Source organism: Thamnophis sirtalis, unplaced genomic scaffold (genome assembly GCF_051295495.1).
Source record: "Thamnophis sirtalis isolate CommonGarterSnake01/CBP01778 unplaced genomic scaffold, rThaSir2_p1.2 scaffold_3, whole genome shotgun sequence".
NCBI classification, from domain to species: Eukaryota; Metazoa; Chordata; class Lepidosauria; order Squamata; family Natricidae; genus Thamnophis; species Thamnophis sirtalis.
This window is the reverse complement of record NW_028261383.1, coordinates 18,584,053-18,605,903: the sequence shown is the minus strand read 5'-3', so window position 1 is coordinate 18,605,903 and position 21,851 is coordinate 18,584,053. Positions and strand designations below refer to the sequence as shown.

General features: G+C 44.2%; 1 protein-coding gene across 1 annotated transcript; it reads left to right on the top strand.

Annotated features, from left to right (window-relative positions):
• Nucleotides 1-465: 465 nt before the first annotated feature.
• LOC148047345 (vomeronasal type-2 receptor 116-like) lies at nucleotides 466-5,810 on the top strand. Its single transcript, XM_087711556.1, has 3 exons — nucleotides 466-1,097; nucleotides 2,894-3,121; nucleotides 4,837-5,810. Exons 1-3 carry the CDS (start codon nucleotides 474-476, stop codon nucleotides 4,951-4,953), a joined length of 969 nt encoding a protein of 322 aa, XP_087567682.1. The 5' UTR covers nucleotides 466-473; the 3' UTR covers nucleotides 4,954-5,810.
• The last annotated feature ends 16,041 nt before the right edge of the window (nucleotides 5,811-21,851 follow it).

Here is a 21,851-nt window from a genome sequence, read left to right as displayed (position 1 = left end):
AAGACCATTTGTAGACATGCAACTTACAGCCGGACAGCCTCTCTTGTCAATGAAGAACAATGTTATATTGTGGGAATTGGATGAAGTAAGGATGGAGGTTCTATCAAATGGCAGAGAAGGAGCAGAGAAGACAATCCTCTCTCTGGCACACTCTTAAAGCAGATTGTAAAACTCTGCTGAATGTGTCTAAGGATAGTTCTTCATTACAAGGATTGAAACCATTCCTACATTAAAGTTGTTCCCCTCCCCCACTCTTCAGTAAAATAGAGTTTCTTTGTTTTCCTTTTCAGATCACTTACAGTTTTGACTCCCGGATTCTGAGTGATAAAATTCAGTTTCCTTTCTTCTACCCCCTGCTCCCTGCGGAAGGAGCCCAGTACCCAGGGATGGTCCAGCTTCTCCTCTATTTCAGGTGGACCTTGGTGGGTTTCCTTGCTCCAGACACTGAGAATGGGCAAAGATTCATGAGGACGATGACTTCCATGCTGATCAGGAATGGCATTTGCCCAGTTATATCACAAACCTTTCCCACAGCTCTTGGGAAACCAAGTATATACATAGAACAATACCTCAGGTGGAGAAAAGTGAAGGTCTTTATTTACGGTGCAGACATGAATACATGTGCTACAGGGTTTAAAATTATGCATCAGATATTTGCATATCTTGCTGAACCTCTTAGAGGAAAAGTTATGATCACAACAATCCGCTGGGGCTTCAGTCGTTATTTGAAAGATAAAAGTGTTTCCTTTCAATACTTCCATGGCGTTTTTTCCTTTCTTATGAAGAAAAGTCAAATGTCAAACGATGAGGGGAATATCGAGTTTCTTCATTCCATGATCCTCTTTATAGCGAACTCTTTCTTGTGCTCCTACACCAAGGATGCCTTTTCGGTGAAAGTCCGGAAACGGTGCACGCAGAAAGTAGACCTGGAAACTCTGAGGAAAGAGGAAAGGGATCGGATCCTGACTATGGACAGCTATTTCATTTACAACACAATCCGGGCTGTGGGACGGGCCTTAAATACAGCTTATTTGTCCAGGAGCACAACATTTAAAAATATTAGAAACTTCAAAAATCCAGTGCTGAAGGCCTGGCAGGTACTTATTTTCTTTTTCACAGCTTTCCACTGAAGTTGAGAATCAATTTTACAATTGTAAGAACTGTGTAACTGTTCTGACAATAGTAATAGTTTAGTCTGATTATAGAAAAAATAAATTGAGTTCCAACTTTCGATTGGTCTCCCTGTTGCTTTCATTTTAAATTGCTCATTTCTAAAACATAGAACAACACAGCTGGAAGGGAGCTTTGAGGTCATCTACTCCCACCCCCTGCTCAAGCAGGAGACCCTAGACCATTTCAGACAAACAGTTGTCCAGTCTCTTCTTGAAAGCCTCCAGTGATGGAGCAACCACAACTTCTGATGGCAAATCATTTGATGGGTTGATTGTTCTCACCGTTAGGAAATTTCTCCTGAGTTCTAGGTTGCTTCTTTCCTTAATTAGTTTCCCTCCATTGCCTCTTGTCCTGCCTTCAGCTGCTTTGGAAAATGGTTTGATCCCCTCATCCTTGTAGCAGCCCCTCAAATATTGGAAACCCCCTCATGTCACCCCAGTTCTTTCTTTCACTAGACAAGATCTATGAAATTCCTGTAGCCATTCTTCGTATGTTTAGCCTCCAACTTCTTTTGCTTTGTTTTATTTTATAACAAAAGCTTCTTGCTAACTTCTGATTTACATTCAGCTCTTTTATCTTGGACTCTTTTCTTCACAAGCAGGAGCACTGCCCTGTCCCACCCAGCCTCAGAAAACGTGCTCTCCATATTAGGCAGTTAAACACTCTGACCCTCTCACCTCCTGGGCTGCCCCTCTGCTCCAAAGGAGCCTTGACCCAGAGGGGTCTCATTTCTGTGCTAAGACCCCCCTTTGGATTCCTCTTCCCCTGCTTTAAACTCTCAGCAGGATCTGAGACATCAAGAAGTGATAAAGATCTTTGGCCAAGAAGCTAAGAGGGCTGAAGTCAGCTCACAAGGTGAAAGGTTTAACTAGGAGAAAGTCTAGAAGGAGCAAGAGTGAAGAACATTCTATAAAAAATTCCATAGATGTTGCATAAAATTATATGGAGGTGACCTTAACTGGTGTGAGAGAATCATCTTTCCCAGTGAGGATCTGGGGTCTCTTCTCCAAACCAAATAGCATCTCTCACTTCAATGCAAGATTCGTAAGCACAACATGCTACTAGAGCAAAAGCTCTGATAGGTAACCTCAAACTGAGCCAAGATTTTTCTCTTCCTATCCTCCCATTGATCGTTAACTAGCTCTTTATAGCCTTGTTTCTCTGTAGTTCATATTGACCTCACTGGCAGAATTCCTTCAATGTGCTTGTGCACTGCATCCCCTTCCTTTAGGGTTTTAACTTTGGACCTCACTAGCTCACACTGGGTGTCTCCTTTCCTAAACTTCCCTTTGGTTTTCTAATCTCCCTCTGCAGTGACAGTTATGAATGTGGAGAGATTTGTTTTGAATAGTCATTGAATGGTTTTTTTTTTATATATATATATATATATATATATATATATATATATATATATATATATATATATATATATATATATATATATATATATATATATATATATATATATATATATATATATATATATAAACCATTCAATGACTATTCAAAGCAAAGACTGATAAAAGTTGTCCTTTATATATATATATATATATATATATATATATATATATATATATATATATATATATATATATATATATATATATATATATATATTTGCATATTCCTCAGTACAGATCATTCCAGCACAAACTGTAGATTTTTCCAATACAGCTTTGTATGTCATTTGTAACATTATCATTTTTCTTTTCCTTTCCAGCTTCATTCCTTCTTTCAAAACTCTCAGTTTTATAATAATTGCATCAATGGATTATATTTAGATCAGAATGGAGAGTTGGTGGCAGACCTGGACATTATGCTTTGGGTTATTTATTCTAATATGTCTATCAACAGAGTGACATTTGGAAGTCTAGAAAGAGAGGGATACCAGGATTTCAAGTTGATGATCCACCAGAATGTTACTGCAATGATGGAAATGCTAGACAAGGTGGGGGGAAGACTTTATTCAACCCTTTCTGAAGGTCTCACCAAGAGGATTGCAGAATTGGGGCAGGGATGTCATTTCAGTTTTCCCAGAGAGGAAATATCTTCTTTGGTTACATGTTCAGCTGTCTAAGAAAAATATCCTTACATCCAGTTAGTAGTCTATCAATTTCTGTGCAGGAGCAAGGCTTAAATCAAAGGGCAACATGATTCACTTCTCCAAAGCAGAGAATCCTTCCAACTTTCCCTTGAGTATGTACATGACAAGAGTAACAAAGATGATTAGGAGACTGGAGGCTCAGCTATATCATCAACAATTGTGGAAACTGGAAATGTCAATTCAAACAAAAAAAAAAGATTAGGGGTGACATGATAGCAGTCTCCCAATATTTGGGGGCTGTCACAGAGAAGGTGTCAACCTACTCTCCAAATCATCAGCAGACAAGGGAAGAAGTAACAGATGGAAGCAGATCAAAGAGAGATCCAAGCAAGCAAGAATGAAGGAGAAATTACCCATCAGTAAGAACACTTAATCAGTGGAACAGCTGACCTAGAGAAGTGGTGGGTGCTCCACCACTGGAGGGTTTTAAGAAGAAATTGGACAGCCATTTGTCCATAATGATATAAGGTCTCCTTCTTGAGCAGGGAATTGGACTTGAGGACCTCTTCAAATTTAGCAAAGATAAGCCTTATGCAGATAGCTCCAAACTTTACCTTTCACTTCTTTTTAGGAAATACCACAATTCATTTGTGGATTTTAAAATTTTCCTCCTCTCTGCCCAGCCCTTCCCTCCCTCCAGATGTGTGGAAAGCTGTTCTCCTGGATTCATGAAGGTGGCTCAGGAAGGGAAGCCCATCTGCTGCTACAATTGTCGCCCATGTGCAGAAGGAACCATCTCCACCATAGAAGGTGGGTGACAGCAGGAGAAAGTCTTTTTGGAAGGACGATAATGCTGACATTTTCCATGAACATTCATTTTTTTCCTGAGGGAGACATTCAATGGGTTCTTCTTTAGATCCATTGTCTGACTCCTGACCTAACAAGAGGAGAGGGGAGGGGAGGGGAGGGGAGGGGAGGAGAAGGGAAGGGAAGGGAAGGGAAGGGAAGGGAAGAGAAGAGAAGAGAAGAGAAGAGAAGAGAAGAGAAGAGAAGAGAAGAGAAGAGAAGAGAAGAGAAGAGAAGAGAAGAGAAGAGAAGAGAAGAGAGAATCATGGCCAAGGCTAACTTCCTTCTTGACTTTGTGCAAAGCTGTTGTTGCTTATAGAAAATAGAGGAATGCATTTTAACATCTTCACTCCAGATCCAATTCATCTTCACCTCCACCTAATTTTTCTTTGCAAAGGGGCTGATTATCCACTTCAGCTGGCATAAGCTCCCCTAAGCAATCTCTCACACGTACGTCATTCCATTGTAAGCTGAATTCTATTGCTGCCTTAAGGCACTGACACAAGGCTCGGCTCCAGTTTTCAAGAGGTTCAGCAGTGAAAAGGTAAAATGGTAGAACTGCCTTCCTTCCTTCCTTTTCTCTCAACGTTCATTGATGAAATGGTGGCATCAAAAAAGAAAAGACATATTTAGCTTTTCTAGCTGGAGTGGAATGAAGATACACATACTGTCTTCACCAACACACAGCTATTCACTCCAAAAATAATTCTACCCAAACAATGCATTTCATTAAAGGACATGTTAAAGGAACTTTAACTATTGCTCTTTTCCAGATGCAGACAAATGTACCAAATGTCCAGAAGATCAACATCCAAACTTCAAGCGAGTTCACTGTATCCCCAAGATTAAAAGTCATCTGTCTTATACGGAAAATCTGGGGATTATCCTGACTTCCATTGCCTTGTTCCTCTCTTTAACCACAAGCTTTGGTTTAGGGATCTTCATTAAATTCATGGAAACCCCAATTGTCAAAGCCAACAATCGAGACCTCTCCTACATCCTCCTGGTCTCCCTCCTGCTTTCCATCTTGACCTCCTTCCTGTTCATTGGCCGGCCAAGGAGGTTGACCTGCCTCTTCCGACAAACAGCCTTCAGCATTGTCTTCTCCATTGCCATTTCTTCCATCTTGGCCAAAACAATCACAGTGGTGTTAGCCTTTTTGGCCACAAAACCAGGGAATAAAGTGCAGAGATGGTTGGGGAAGACCTTGGCCAACTCCCTTGTCATTTCTTGTTCTGGTCTCCAAGTTGTCATTTGCATCATCTGGTTGGGCACTTTCCCCCCATTCCCTGACTCTGACATGCGCTCCCAACCTAGAGAGATCATCCTACAATGCAATGAAGGCTCAGTCACCATGTTTTATGTTGCCCTTGGGTACATGGGCTTCCTGTCTGCTGTCTGCTTCACGGTGGCTTTCCTGGCCAGGAATCTCCCTGGGGCCTTCAACGAAGCCAAGCTGATCTCCTTCAGCATGCTGGTCTTCTGCAGTGTCTGGGTGTCCTTTGTGCCTGCCTACCTGAGCACCAAGGGGAAGGACACGGTGGCTGTTCAGGTCTTCTCCATCTTGGCCTCCAGTGCTGGCTTGCTGGGCTGCATCTTCATCCCCAAGTGCTACGTTATTATTTTTAGGCCAGATCTGAATACCAAAGAACATCTCATGTCAAAATAAAATAGGAAAAAAAATATTTTTCACAAATGGCATTTTATAGTCTCAATTAACAGGTTTAGATCATTTAATATTTATGTATTGAACTGATATGCTTCCCATCTTGCCTAAAGTTGACTCTATGAAGCTTACAATCAATAAAAACAAGTGAAACTTTAGATCATTCAAAGAATAAATATTATCACTAACATTGTTTTAAAATTGATAAAGGAGTGAAGGGGTGGAGAGGAAGATGTACAGGTGGAGCAGATATTCCTCCTATTCCTAAAGTTACTCTGTTCCTATTCGTCTGTATTCCTAAACAAACCAATAACAAAATATCAAGTCTTTTTTAGGCTTGATAATGTCAGTAAAATCAGTTTCCAGATGAATGACTCTTTCTAGTAAGGAAATGGCGACATAAGGAATGTAGCTTTACAGCTCCTAGTGAACTATGGGAAGTTTTATGAGAACTTTCCCACAGCAATTCCTGAGTCTGAAGATGAAAATGCTCTTTAGAACTAAGACCATTTTTCTTTGCAGATAACAGAAGGGAAAAGAAGTAAATTGAGATTTCTTATGTTATTATTTATGTACATATAGCTGAGCCATGTTTTAATTGTCACAATCAGGATACCTATCCTGTCAGCTTTTTCTCTCACTCAAACCCTCAGGTGACTCTTATAGGCCAAGGTGCACATGTCAGTGTCCTCCCCCTCCAGACCAAGATACAGAATCCCAAGAGAAAAACTGATCCAGAGACATCAGGAACACAGCCACTCCTAACCACACCTACTGAGCACTTGGCATTCTTTTTTGGGGTGGAGAGATTCACACAGTCTTAGAGATGGGTAGGCCTAAGGGGCCCCAATACACTAACTCAGCCCACAGAAAAAGAGGAACCACAAAGTCTCCCTACACCTGTTTTGGGGAGGGGATGGCACGAAATCAGATCATACCATACTGTGGAAATTGCTACTGTCGCAGCTATAGACCTCACAACCTTAATAAAAAATTCAAAATAGAACATTTCTCAGTGCTTACACAACAATTAAAGACTACAGAAACTGTGTCAAGCGGTAAAAAAAAAAGTTCTCCCTATTAAGGAAATGCTATAGACTACAGCTTGTCCATCAGAAAGTTCGGCACTTCGGCAGTTTGAATCCCAAGTGCCACGTAATAAAGTGAGTTCCTGTTACTTGTCTCAGCTTCTGCCAACCTAGCAGTTCGAAAACATGTAAAAAATGCAGGTAGAAAAATAGGAACCACCTTTGGTGGGAAGGTAACAGCGATCCATGTGCCTTTGGCATTTAATCATGCCGGCCACATGACCACGGAGACGTCTTCTGACACTGCTGGTACTTCAGCTTTGTAATGGAGATGAGCACCGCCTCCTAGAGTCAGGAATGACTAGCACATATGTGGAATTGATTTTGATTTGATTTGATTTGATTTTATTGAGATTTGTAGGCCGCCCTTTTCCCTGAGGGGACTCAGGGCGGCTCACACAAAATCGGGGAAGGGGAGATACAGACAATAACAAAGACACATATAATAAAAACAGTAACCAACATGCATTCATCATTCGGGAGGGGCAACTATCTTCATCCCCAGGCCTGACGGGCTAGCCAGTTCTTCAAGGCTGCGCGGAAGGCCTGGACGGTGGTGAGGGTACGAATCTCCACGGGGAGTTCGTTCCAAAGGGTCGGGGCGACTACTGAGAAGGCCCTCCTCCTTGTAGTTGCCAGCCGACACTGGCTGGCCGATGGAATACGGAGGAGGCCCAATCTGTGTGATCTTATTGGTCGCAGGGAGGTAATTGGCAGAAGGCGGTCTCTCAAGTATCCAGATCCACTACCATGTAGGGCTTTATGGGTGATTAACAGCACCTTGAAGCGCACCCGGAAGTCGACAGGCAGCCAGCGCAGCTCGCGGAGGATAGGTGTAATGTGGGTGAACCGCGGTGCACCCACTATCGCTCGCGCGGCTGCGTTCTGCACTAGCTGAAGACGCCGGATGCTCTTCAAGGGCAGCCCCATGTAGAGCACATTGCAGTATTCCAGCCTAGAGGTCACGAGGGCCCGAGTGACTGTTGTGAGTGCCTCCCGATTCAGGTAGGGTCGCAACTGGCGCACCAGGCGTACCTGGGCGAATGCCCCCCTAGCCACAGCCGTCAAATGGTGGTCGAATGATAGCTGTGGATCTAGGAGGACTCCCAAGTTGCGGACCCTCTCTGAGGGGTATAAAGTTTGACCCCCCAGCCTGAGAGATGGAATATTGGTGGAATCCTTGGGAGGGAAACACAACAGCCACTCGGTCTTTTCTGGGTTGAGCACAAGCTTGTTAGCCCTCATCCAGTCCATAACCGCCTCCAGACCCCGGCTCATCACGTCTGCCGCTTCATTGAGTTGGCACGGGGCGGACAGATACAGTTGAGTATCGTCCGCATATTGATGGTATCTAATCCCGTGCCTGCGGATGATCTCTCCCAGCGGTTTCATGTAGATGTTGAATAGTAGGGGGGATAAGACCGAGCCCTGAGGCACCCCATATGTTAGGGGCCTAGGGGACGATCTCTGCCCCCCCACTAACACCGACTGCGACCTGTCCGAGAGGTAGGAAGAGAACCACCGCAACACGGTGCCTCCCACCCCCACCTCCCGCAGTCGTCGCAGAAGGATACCATGGTCGATGGTATCGAAAGCCGCTGAGAGGTCAAGGAGAACCAGGATGGAGGAATGTCCTCCATCTCTGGCTCTCCATAGATCATCAGTCAATGCGACCAAAGCGGTTTCAGTGCTGTAACCGGGTCTGAAGCCTGACTGGAAGGGGTCGAGATAGTTTGCTTCCTCCAAGGACCGCTGGAGCTGAAAGGCCACCACCTTCTCAACAACCTTCCCAAGAAAGGGAAGGTTGGAGACTGGACGATAGTTATTAAGGACAGCTGGATCCAAAGATGGCTTCTTTAGGAGGGGTCTCACCACCGCCGCTTTCAGTGCGGCGGGGAAGTTCCCCTCCCGAAGAGAGGCGGTCACGACCGCCTGGATCCAGCCTCGTGTCACCTCACTGCTGCTGGTAACCAGCCATGAGGGACACGGGTCCAGTACGCAGGTGGAGGCACTCACAGCCCTCATGGCCTTGTCCACATCTCCGGGGGTAACATCCTGAAAACTCAACCCAGGGGTGTTCCATCTGATCCTCTTGTGCCTCGGCTGGAACTGCAGGGGTGGAGTCCAAGTCCGACCGAAACCGAGCAATTTTGTCCGCTAAGAATTGGGCATAATCCTCAGCTCTGCCCTGTAAGGGTTCCCCCGCCTCCCTTTTATTTAATAGGGAGCGGGTTATCTTAAACAGGGCGGCTGGGCGGGACTCAGCGGACGCAACCAAGGTGGCTATATGGGATCTTTTCGCTGCCCTAAGCGCTCTGGTGTATTCCTTGGTGCAGGTGGTTACCATTGCTCGGTTCGATTCGGACTTATTGGACCTCCATCGGTGCTCTAGGCATCTCCTCCGGCGCTTCATCTCCCGGAGTTCCTCGGTGAACCAAGGAGGTCTCCGGGATCCGCCGCCTCGGAGGGGCCGTAGTGGCGCAATCCGGTCTAGGGCCTCTGATGCTGCCGAATGCCAGGCAGCAGCCAAAGTCTCTACCGGATTGTGGGCGAAAGAATCAGGAATGACCCCAAGTTCCGTCTGGAACCTTAATGGTTCCATGAGTCGCCTGGGGCGGAACCACCTGGTCGGTTCCTCCTCCCTACAGTGGGGGTTTGGCCTCCGGAAGTCGAGCCTCAGTAGGCAGTGGTCTGTCCACGACAGGGGTATGATGTCATTACCCCTCAGACCAAGATCACAAATCCACTGCTCCGAGAGGAATACGAGGTCGAGCGTGTGCCCCGCCGAATGGGTCGGGCCCCGAATTACTTGGGTCAAGCCCATGGCCGTCATGGAAGCCATGAACTCCTGCGCCCCGTCAGAGTTTTCACCGAGCGACGGCAAATTAAAGTCCCCCAGGACCATCAACCTAGGGAACTCAATTGCCAGCTCGGCTACCGACTCGAGGAGCGAGGGGAGGGCTGCTGCAACGCTGTTGGGAGGCAGGTACATTAACAGCAGACCCACTTGACCCTTGAGGTCCAACTTTATCAGCAGAGACTCACACCCGACAAGCTCCGGAGCAGGGACCCTACGAGGAACTAACGACTCCCGGATAACAACGGCCACACCCCCACCCCTTCCCTGGGCTCTCGGCTGGTGCAGCACCTGAAATCCTTCTGGGCACAGCTCTACAAGGGGGACTCCTCCCTCTGGGCCCAGCCAGGTTTCAGTAATACATGCCAGGTCTGCCCTCTCGTCTAAAATTAAGTCCCGGACGAGAGGAGCTTTGTGTACTACAGACCTGGCATTTAGCGACAGCAGCCTGAGTCCAGGGTCCTGATCACTTGCGCCATCTGGTCTCGGAGTGGGACTCATAGGGCCGGAAGGAGGGATCTCTGTAATGTAGCGAACCCTCCTTCCCCGGTAATGGCCTGCCCTAAAGTCCCCGCCGTATCTGCCCCTCCCTGTTACGACCGTAATACCCCGACCCTCTCCCGTGTCTCTGGTCCCCTCAACCATCCCCATGGCCCCCGCGTCTCCCGGCAGGTCCTCCGAATCATACATACCCATGCACTCCCCCAACCAGTCCCCACGTAGAAGTTAAAAAACACAAAAATTTACAGCAATATGATAATAAAAGTGGGCCATTCATTCAATCACAACCAGTCCCATACACTCATCATACTATTTAAAAAATTGCGCAATTAGATGTATAACAATATGAAAAAGGGGGGGGGAGAGATACTCCGTTTCTCTCTCCTCCTATGTCCTGGGAAAGCGTCCTTGGCCGTCCAATCAAAAATGGATAGTATACAAGGCGGCCGTATGCAGGCAGGGCAGGATGTAAAAAGTAGGAAGTCCAGCAATTCATAAATGGCAGTCTTGACGGTGAATAAGTGTCCCAATCCAGGGGGCCAAGGTTTGAAACTAGCCTGAGCCACTTTAGCAGAGGAGGCGGGAAGTGCTGATGTTTTTGGAGCCCAGTCTCTGCCACCATGGTCGCCATCTCCCATTACTCTCACACCAACTCAGCCACAATCCCTAGTGGCTGGAGCGGGATGCAAAGGGCAATGTCCGGAGAGGCCGCAGTGACACAGAGCTCAGTTCAGGGAGTTTAGAGGGCCGTCTTCTTCCCCACCCTAGTAAGCACACCAGTCAATCAAAGGGCAGACAGCAAATAGCCGGGTGAGCAAGATAGAACCGAGGGGGGGGGGAAGCGTCTGAGGGAGTAACAAACACAGTCAGAGCTTAAGGTCTCAATAAGCTTCCAGCGCTTCCTTCTTTAAAGAGCCAAAGGGGGGGGAGCGTCTGAGGCAGTAACAAACACAGTCAAAGCTTAAGGTCTCAATAAGCTTCCAGCGCTTCCTTCTTTAAAGAGCCAAAAGGGGGGGGGAGCGTCTGAGGCAGTAACAAACACAGTCAGAGCTTAAGGTCTCAATAAGCTTCCAGCGCTTCCTTCTTTAAAGAGCCAAAAGGGGGGGGGGAGCGTCTGAGGCAGTAACAAACACAGTCAAAGCTTAAGGTCTCAATAAGCTTCCAGCGCTTCCTTCTTTAAAGAGCCAAAGGGGGGGGGAGCGTCTGAGGCAGTAACAAACACAGTCAAAGCTTAAGGTCTCAATAAGCTTCCAGCGCTTCCTTCTTTAAAGAGCCAAAAAGGGGGGGGGAGCGTCTGAGGCAGTAACAAACACAGTCAAAGCTTAAGGTCTCAATAAGCTTCCAGCGCTTCCTTCTTTAAAGAGCCAAAGGGGGGGGGAGCGTCTGAGGCAGTAACAAACACAGTCAGAGCTTAAGGTCTCAATAAGCTTCCAGCGCTTCCTTCTTAAAGAGCCAAAAGGGGGGGGGAGCGTCTGAGGCAGTAACAAACACAGTCAAAGCTTAAGGTCTCAATAAGCTTCCAGCGCTTCCTTCTTTAAAGAGATGCTGATTAAAACTAAAACCCTCCAGGCTCACCAGTCACTAGGGCTCATCAGGGATCGTTAATCCTTCAACGCGAACAAGTTCAAACAGGCTGGCTAGGGAAGAGGCGTCCGAGATGTAAAAGTGCTGCGACTCAGCTGCTTGAAGTCTGAGTCGCCATCTTCCCTCCACGTTTTCCTACCAGCCTCCGCGTTTTCCTTCTAGCCTCGACCGCTGCCGCTCTGCTGCTCAGGAAACGGCTGCCAGGATAACAACAAAACCTTCTCTCATCAGGGGGCCCCACTAGGTCGGACGGGCAACGCCAGGTGTGCAGGATGGTAAAGGAGAAAAACGCTGACCGTCAGCGTCAGCGTCGCCGTCCTTGCGCAGCCAGGTGGTCGAAGGCTGCAAAGCGTTGCGGGGCTAAAACGAACCTCCGGAGTGTTAGCCCCCAGCTATCTGGAGTTCCTCAAGCCCTGCAGATCTTAAGCTCTTCCAGGATCCCTTTCCAAGAGTTTTTTGCAGTCTGTTTGGAAGGCTTCCCAGCGCTCCTTCGCCAAGTTTGAACAGAGCGAAAGAGCCCGGTCGCCATTCCAAACCCGCACATGCGCATGGAAGGGGAACATTTGCCTTTACCTTATAGGCTGTCATTTTCCTGCTCTTTAGTCAACCCTCACCAAAAAATTGATACTTATAGAAAATGTGGGATATAAAATTTCACTACAGACACAAGCAATTTTAAAATCAGCTCAAATTTACAATTCATATACGGAGATCTAATAAATACCCCAATAGCCAAAATAATTAACCCAGTAACAGTTCAGCACAGTCTGCCTAGAATTGTAGGGAAAATACATCCAGTTTTTCATTGTAACCTGCTGAAACCTGTGACTGGGTCTAGTTTAAGACCACAGACCTAACCACCCAAGCTGCAGGAGCAGGGGGGAAAGGCACTCACATTGCTTGCTGTCTTTGGGATACTGCTAGGTTGGTGAGTGGCACTGTGCCCAGCTGGAACGGGGGGTTGCTGGGCAGCTACTCTCATGAGCAGCCGCACAGCAACCCCGTTTTCCAGCCAGGAAGAATGCCACTCACCGACCTAGTAATATCCCAAAGGTGCTAAGCCGCATGGTGCTCTGCTTGGCTAGAAAAGGAGGTTGCGCGAGTGCCTGTTCTGCCCCCAGCTCGCATGCCTCCCAGCCTCATTATAACCTGGCCCAGCTATCCCTGCAGGGTCAGGGTGCCACCGCCACTGCACTCTGAACATAACCGGCTTCCAAACTTCTCTGGAGTTTGGAAGCTGGTTATGCTCGGAGTGCGGTGGCGGCGGCAATGCGGCAGTGGCGCCACCATGGCCTACAGGGTGAACTGGGCCAGGATATGGTGAGGCTGGGAGGTATGCAAGCTGGGGCGGAACAACTTCCCTTTCCAGCCAGGTAGAGCCCCACGCGGCTTAGAGCCTTTGGGATATTACTTAGTTGGTGAGTGGCGCTCTGCCCAGCTAGAAAGAGGGGTTGCTGGGTGGCTGCTCATGAGCGTGGTCACCTCATGGCCACTTGCCCCTGAGGCATGCCTGGCTCTCCGGGCGCCCACTTACAAGAGAGCAGCCACTCGGCAACCTCAAACCAATACCCCCCCCCCCCGATAATAAGGCCCAAGCAACATTTGGGGGGGGGTTCAAAAGAAAATAAGACCCTGTCTTATTTTCAGGGAAACATGGTAGTTATTAAATGTTAACCCTCTGTATTATTCTCTTTATAGGACATGCTTTTCTTCTGAGGGGAGGCTGCCTGTCAGACCTACAAGCTTTTGGGGTTTCAAGCCTGCCACACTTTTCTACTGTGGGAAAATGGGAGGGGGTGTTATACAGAGTTGGGTGATGTGTAGCCATAACAACATTCTTTCTCAGAAAGTCAAGGTCACTTTCCTCTCTGCACCTGGACAGATGTGGATGGGAGGAATCTGTCTTTATGGCAGTGGAAAATTGTCTGTGATGGACTTGTGGGTGTTGTGGGTGTTGGGGCAAGGTCTTGAACTTTCAGCTGGGTGAGAAAACCTGGAAGCTTTCAGATTCAGATTTTCGCAGATGTGCCAACATGACATCTCTAATAAAGTGGAACTTTGAGGGAACTCAAGCCTCGGAGTTTTATTTCATTGGGGGTGTTTTTTGAAACCCTGGCATTAAAACCATAAACAGGCCCAACTTTTAACAGACAGGTTTCAAGGTTACTGATTACTTAATTGGCATTAGAAGACAGGCAGCACTAGAGTTAAATGCCAGCAACCTAAAATGTCACCAAACTCCATAGCTTTGGCTGATGTTATCTCCAGTGGTCTCTGGAGACAATATACCACATTGAAGGAGATTATCAGAGTATTGAACTATCTTCCTCCAGCATCACTTTCTGGACATGTCCTGACAAGAAGGACCACAGCCATTAAGGAACAGTTCCTTCAGAGGTGGATTTGTGATTTTTCACCAAGATGCTAAGATTCTTCAGCTGTCCTTTACAGGTGGCACCCAAGAGTTCAGGGTCCCAAGAGGAGAAGTTTCTCCTCACTGTAATTTTTGCAATTCTAGTCTTTGAAATCTCTTCTGCTACTTCTTGCCTTTGAAGTAAACATCAGATTGAAAAAAGGTGAAAGGAATCTTGCATCAGAAGAAGATAAATGCCTTGGGTGATATTCTGTGTGGTGGAAGGTAAGGGACATCTTCCCACATGACTTTAGCCTGCTTAGCTTCTCCATATGCTGCTGCTTGATGAGATCCGTTATTATCTGTGATTCTACTGAGACTTTTGAGCTGGGGAAGGAAAATCAAAGGGATTTTTAGCCAAAGAATAAGACCCATTCTGGGTAAAGGCTGCCCTGGAGCAGAAGAACAGCCAAGGAAGTGAGAGGATCAGAGACGTTAGACAACTTAATATACATGGGTCACTTTTCTTAGACTGTGTGTCACATGGTAATGGTTCTGCTTGTTAAAAAAAGAATCAAAGAAGAAAGAGGTTGAAGAGAAATATTTTTACCAAGAAACTTGTAAAAATAAATTGGAAAAGAAGTTAGCAGAGTGAAATGAATTGCAGAATGGAGAGCAAGTGGAAAATTGGAGTTTAATTTAATCTCTATATTCAGAATACAGGATACCATAAAAATATCAGAATAAAATAGAATAGAATTGTCAGAATAGAAAATAAGTACCTGCCATGCCTTCAGCATGGGAATTTCCATGTTTTTACCACCTATAAATGTCCTCCTGGATCTGGATGTATAAGCTGCATTTAAGGCCCGTGCCACAGCCCAGACTATGTTGTAAATGAAATACTCATCCTCTGACAGGATTACAGCCATCTCCTCTTCCGTGAGAGCTTCCAGTTGTTCCCTCTGCCTGCACCATCGCCAGACTTTCACTGAAAAGGCATCATTGGTGTAGGAACACAGGAAAGAGGTCTTTAAAAAGTGTTTGATAAGAGGGTCTAATTTCACAATCCTGCCATACTTTTCAATTTCAATATTCATCAAAGGAAAGGAAAATATGCTTTGGATGTATTGAACAAGAAAGGTTTCTTCTGACATATAAGCAGTGAAGTCCCAGCGGATTGTGGTGATCAAGACTTTTCCTCTAGGAGGTTCAGCAATCATTTCACATATCTGAGGTAAAGTGAAAAGACCTACATTAAGGTTTACAGTCAACTCTGCACAAAAAATAAAGACATTCATCTTTCTCCAATTCAAGTATAAAGACAAGTCTACTCTCGCATTCAAAGAAACCGTAGAAAAGGTTTGCAATAAAACTGGGCAAATGCCATTCCTGACCAGCATGGAAGTCATTGTCCTCATGAACCTTTCTCCATTCTCAGTTTCTGGAGCAAGGAGACCCACCAAGGTCCACCTGAAATAGAGGACCAGCTTCACCATCCCTGGGTAATGGGCTCCGTCAGCAGGGAGCATTGGGTAGAAGAAAGGATTTCCATCACTCACAACCTGGGACTCAAAACTGTGATTGATCTGAAAAGGGGAAAAACGTTTATTTTATTGGAGAGAACAAAAATTTGGAGACCATAAAAACTGCATCTAGCTCTAATGGAGGAATTGCTCCACTCCTTGCAATGAAGAACATTTTATAGGGAGTATCTGGTCATTCTGCTTAAATTGCATCTCTTCTCACTTCAGTGCAACATTTGGCTGTTGCAAAGAACCAGCAAAGATGCACAGTCTGCATTACAAGTGTGTCAGGGATTGTCCCCTCTGACCTTCTCTTCCATTTGATGGAACCTCCATCCTTACTTCATGCAATTCCTACAACAGAACTTTGTTCTTCATTTACAAAAGAGGATGTGCTGCTGTATGTTGCATGTCTACAAATGGTCTTCCCAAGAAAGACACACCTGTGGGATTTTGTAGGGTCCCAACATGGTTGAAATCTGGAAGGAGATGTCAATATCAGCCTCTTCCAGAACAGCCACTGTGGTTCTCTGCCTTCCACAGCTGTAGTTGGGAACGTTGGCCTCCCCCTCTGAAAGCAGGTCCAGCAAAACCTCCGAGGTCATTTCTGCTCTGAAATAATTTTCATAGATGTTGTATCCCAGGGTGACATTGAACAAAATGTTGGGATCCTTGTTGATTGCTTGGATTGCAAAAAGGAAGGATAGGATTCTGTGGTAGTCTGTCGTTGTTTTACTGAAAGTATGAATATATCAGGACATAATCAATGGAAGCAGCATTGTATTTAACTTTTAACAATTGTATTTCTAATCCACCGAAAGCTGAGAAGTTTGGAGGTATTTTCAAATCACCAAAAAATCTTTTCACCTATCTGAATGGAACTCTGGGTTACTTTCCATTTTTCTTTTATTTTTGGATACTGCATGCATGTTATGTATGAAGTAATCTAGTTATTATTCACTTTCTTTAATTATTCTTTAAATTTACATTTATTAAGAATTTTTACAGAAAATGAATAATAAGGAAAAGGGAAAGAAAGAAATAGATAAAGGAGGAAAAGATCGAAGAAATTGAAAAGAGAAAATAAACCCTGACTTCTAATCTTCTTTTCAACAGATAATTTTTCATTTCTGCAAATTTTTCACAATCTAGTCCTCCACTGTGGGAATTCCATGAATCTTCCATCCTTGAGCATACAATAATCCTGCTGCAATTACCATATGTAAAATCTACTATGAATGGTTTCTAATTTCATTGTTCAGAAGTCCCAATAAAAAGAATTGTGGTTTCTTCATGATTTTAGCCTTTCAAATTCTTTCCATTATTGTGTCAATTTGTATCTAAAATTTCCACCCTGCATGATAAAATGTTTCCCCATTCTTTTCCCAATTCTTGCATTGGTTTGAAGTATGTTTACAAATGTTTATAATGTCTCTGAGGTCCTATATCACGAATACATCATTTTATTTCATTCATTCATTCATTCATTCATTCATTCGTATGTATGTATGTGTGTGTGTGTGTGTGTGTGTGTGTGTGTGTGTGTGTGTGTGTAGGTAGGTAGGTAGGTAGGTAGGTAGGTAGGTAGGTAGGTCGGTCGGTCGGTCGGTCGGTCGGTCGGTCGGTCTTTGGTTATTCGAGTTTTCTCCCGCGTAAAATCGGAAGTGTCTTGGCGACGTTTTGACGAAGTCTCATTCGTCATCTTCAGACTGGTTTGCTCGGCTTCATACTTCCAGGAGCAACTGCCATCTCACATTGCTCCTGGAAGCATGAAGCCGAGCAAACCAGCCTGAAGATGACGAATGAGACTTCGTCGAAATGTTGCCAAGACACTTCCAATTTTACGCGGGGAAAAACCCGAATAACCAAAGACCTACATATAAACACCCGCGAAAACCTCAGAAAACAAAAACAAATGAAAACAAATGTATGTATGTATGTATGTATGTGTGTGTGTGTATGTATGTATGTATGTATGTATGTATGTATGTATCTTAACTTATGGCAGAATGTAAATCGAATACTCGTTACCCAAATTCTCTGCATCTCTATTTAATATCCAAATTTAATAGTACATTCAGTCATGCAAATTGAGCCTGCTTCAAATCCTTCAAATCCTTCAAATTCCTTAAATTTAAGCATAACATTTTTAGATATAAAAGCTATGAAACCTGTAGAATTGATCCAGGTAAATAAACCTAATAAAAACACACATATAAAACTTGTCCAGTTTTTTTGATGCTCTAGAGTCCTTGGTTAAGTGTGTGTGAAGAATCTGCCAGAAAGTGGAATGGGTTAAGTCATTAATTTTGTGGCCTCCCATATGGCCTAGAGCAGGTCTAGTACAGGGTGTCAGGGTTCCTAATAGCATCCAAAAGTAAATCAGAGTCCAAGGCAAGGTATTGCTCAAAGTTCCATTTTATTAAGAGAGCCATGTTGGCACATCTGGGAAAACCCAAATTTGAAAGCTTCCCAGTTTTCCCCACCCAGTTGGAAGTTCAAGTTCCTGCCCCCACACCCACAAGTCCATCAAATGGTCCAATCTTCCACTGTCATGCTGGCAGTTCCACCCATCCAGTTCCGGTTAGGTGCAGAGGTATAGAGACAGAGGATGACCTTGGCTTTCTTGAAAGAATTTTGTTATAATTTGTTGTTTTGGTTACATCACATCCTACTCCTTACTATTCCCCTCTCATTTCCCTACTATAGAAACAGCATAGTAGATAGAAATGTGGCAGGCCAAAGATCCCAAAAAGACTGCAGGTCTGACAGGCGGCCTCTCCTTAGAAGAAAAGAGTATAATGTAGGGGTTAACATAACTTATCATGGAATTGTTTTACTAACTTCCAGAAGTTGTGGATGCTCCAACAGTGGAGGTTTTTAAAAAGAGATTGGACAGCCGTTTATCTGAAAAGGGTATATAGAATTTCCTGTCTAAGCAGGGAGTTAGACTAGAAGACCTCCAAAGTCCCTTGGGTATATAAGTCTGGAGTGTCTACCATCAGAAGAATGAGATGGATGAATTGTTGCAACTTAGTAAGGAGTATTTCTGCCCAATCCCACCTCCCTCCATTACACTACATTTATAGGACACTTAAATATGGATACTCTCTATTAGGGTAGCGGTTATGCAGCTCAGAATTTAAATTAATCCCAAAGAGAATCTGAACATGAGGCTACTGAAATTCGGCTTTATTTTTGATCAAAAGTAAAACTGAGTGTCCTTAATCTTCTGCCTCAATCAGGAAAGCAGAAAGGGAAAACTTTTTTTTATTTCTATAGTTTACACATAGTTCATGCATAGCTTGTCATTGTTTAGAAACATAATTTCTTATCCACTGTTTTATGTAAAGTTCATGATTTTCCCAGTGCTTAGGAACAATGGGGCTCACAAGGAAAAAAGGGGTACACATTTTCTGGCATTTAGCCTGGAGCTTGTTAGGGCTGCTATCTCAAATAAGGTAGTTACAGCAATCAGAATACACATTTTAAACTTACAGCAAGGCTACTTAGCAAGGCTAAGCTTGGCATTTAGCCTGGAGTTTTTAACTCTGCAGGTGGTGCATTTTAGGCTACAATGAAGCTCAGAATATCAAATGTTGAGTTAGTTACACTCTGTGCATGCTCTAATCCTTTCACTCTCGATTCTTTAGGCTTTATTTCAGCCCCCGTTTTATTTTATTACTACATAATTTGACCACCTGGATCATTTAGATGTCATGCTTCAGCATATACATTTTATATATTGTTGCTCCATCTAGTGGCTGGGGAGACAATACCAATTACATTGTTTGAAGCTGATCCAACCCATTTTACCCATCAGCCTACACTCTCAAACAAGTGTATGCTGGGAAGCCAGACTCCATTTCCTATAGCATTTGGAGACACACAGAGAAGAATCCCTCTTAATGGCACATGGTCATCCAAGGACAAACACATCCACAAATAGAGTATCATTGGTGAGATTTAAAATATTTGTATGTATTAATTGTTATGTTGAGCAGTAACTCAATACTGCCTATCTTGTATTTGGTTTTCATTGTATGTATTCCTATTTTCCCCAGTTTCACCATATCCTGTTCTTTCAAAAAAGCTTTCAGATCTACGCATATGGTCTGTTTTGTTGGAGGATAGGTGGGTTTAGGTTCATGTTGAGCTGCACACAAACGAATGTATGGTAAGGACAAAACACCAGAGTATTCACGTCTTGCAATTATACTGGATAAGGATGGAGGACCTATCTTCCATTGGCCCTTTGATTATTCCATGTAAAATTGTTGTCCCAGCTCATGTTTGAAACAATGTCTATGTTTGGCCTGTTGGAATGTGTTGAGAGTGTAAATTCCTCTAACTCACATTTACACATTTCTTCTGGTCGTAAGATGCTCTTTTGTATTCAAGTCTGGCCTCAAAATGATAATGTAGCACTTGGGGATGAAGACACAGACCAGCAGACCAGCACTGGAGGCCATGATGGAGAAGACCTGCACGGCCACCATGTATTTCCCTTTGGTGCTCAGGTAGGTGGGCAGGAAGGAAACCCAGACATTGCAGAAGACCAGCATGCTGAAGGTGATCAGTTTGGCTTCATTGAAGGCTCCAGGGAGATTCCTGGCCAGGAAAGCCATTGTGAAACAGATGGCAGCCAGGAAGCCCATGTAGCTGAGGGTGATGTAGAACATGAAAACAGAGCCTTCATTGCATTGTAGGATGATCTCTCCAGGCTGGGAGTAAAAGTCTGAGTCACGGAATGGGGGAGAAATTCCCAACCAGATGGAGCAGATCATAATTTGGACACTAGAACAAGAAAGGATGATGGAGTTGGCCAAGCTCTTCCCCAACCATCTCTTCACCTGGTTTCCTGGTTTTGTGGCCAGGAAAGCCAGCACCACTGTGATGGTTTTTGCCAAGAGAGAAGAAACAGCAACTGAGAAGATGATGCTGAAAACTGTTTGTCGGAGAAGGCAAGTGGCTTTCCTTGGTTGACCAATGAAGAGAAAGGGAGACAGGAAGCAAAGCAGAAGGGAGACCAGGAGGACGTAAGAGAGGTCTCGGTTGTTAGCTTTCACAATGGGAGTTTCCTGATGTTTAAGGAATATGATTAAAACAAGACCTGTGGCTAAGAAGAAGAATAGGGCAAAAGAGACCAGAATGATTCCCAGATGTTCTTCATAAGATAGGAAGGCTATAAATTTGGGGATACATTGGATTCTGTCCACATTTGGATATTTTTCAATTGGACATTTGGTGCATTTTTCTGTATCTGAGTAAACAAAAAAAAGTAATATGTATATTTTAATATTTAGTACTTTTACTTTTCAAGAAATATTTTATTGGGAATAACATTTGTTACTAGCAGACTTTTCCAAGAAACATTGCTTAAAATCTCTACAGAAATGTGAGAAAATGTCATTTTCTTTTTTTAAAAATCAGATATATTTTTATAATTTATGAAATTGGAAAAAGTCCTGGAATCTGAATGATTTCTTTGGTAATTTGCAGAACCTACATTATTAGAGGTAGATAATGAATCAGTTAATCTTTCTCAACACATTTCCTGGATCCTGCCAGATCAATTCTTAATATACTTGACTCTGGATGCCTATCTTTTGAAATCTAATTAAATAGAAAAAATAGTTTTGCAAATAATCTGGAAGCTAAAATCCAAACTAAAAAGCAGAAGATTTTTTTTTCCTGGCCGTAGAGAAGGTTGTTCAATCTGCTCCACCCTCCTATTTCTTCCTAGGCCTTCCCTCAAAGTTTTTCTTCTATTCTCTAGATAAGAAATTGTGCAGTTTGAAGTTAATAGCAATAGTACTTTTAAACCACTTCAAGTGCTTTACAACCTTCTCTAAGTGGTTTACAAAGTAAGCCTATTGCCCCCAACAATCTGGGTCCACATTTTACCAATCCCAGAAGAATGGAAGAGGCTGAATCAATCTTCAGCTGGTGAGAATTGAACTGCCAAACTGCTAGCAAAAACAAAAACAAAAAACAATTGAGCTTAAATCTGTCTTATAACTTGTATTTGTATGACGGTGTTTCAGATGAATCCACTTCCACAAGGCCTGTCCTTTCCCTTGGCGTTCCCCACCTTCATGAATAGAGATGGTCCCCTCAGGACAAGGAATGCAGTCATAGCAACAAGCAGGCTCTCCTTCTCGCTTCCGCTTGACAAACCCAGGATGACAACTTTCCACACATTGGGATTGA

Coding starts and splice junctions, on each gene's coding strand:
- LOC148047345 (XM_087711556.1), top strand. CDS start 474: ATGACTTCCATGCTGATCAGGAATGGCATTTGCCCAGTTATATCACAA. Junction 1,098..2,893: donor CAGTGCTGAAGGCCTGGCAG/GTACTTATTTTC, acceptor TTTCCTTTCCAG/CTTCATTCCTTCTTTCAAAA. Junction 3,122..4,836: donor TGATGGAAATGCTAGACAAG/GTGGGGGGAAGA, acceptor GCTCTTTTCCAG/ATGCAGACAAATGTACCAAA.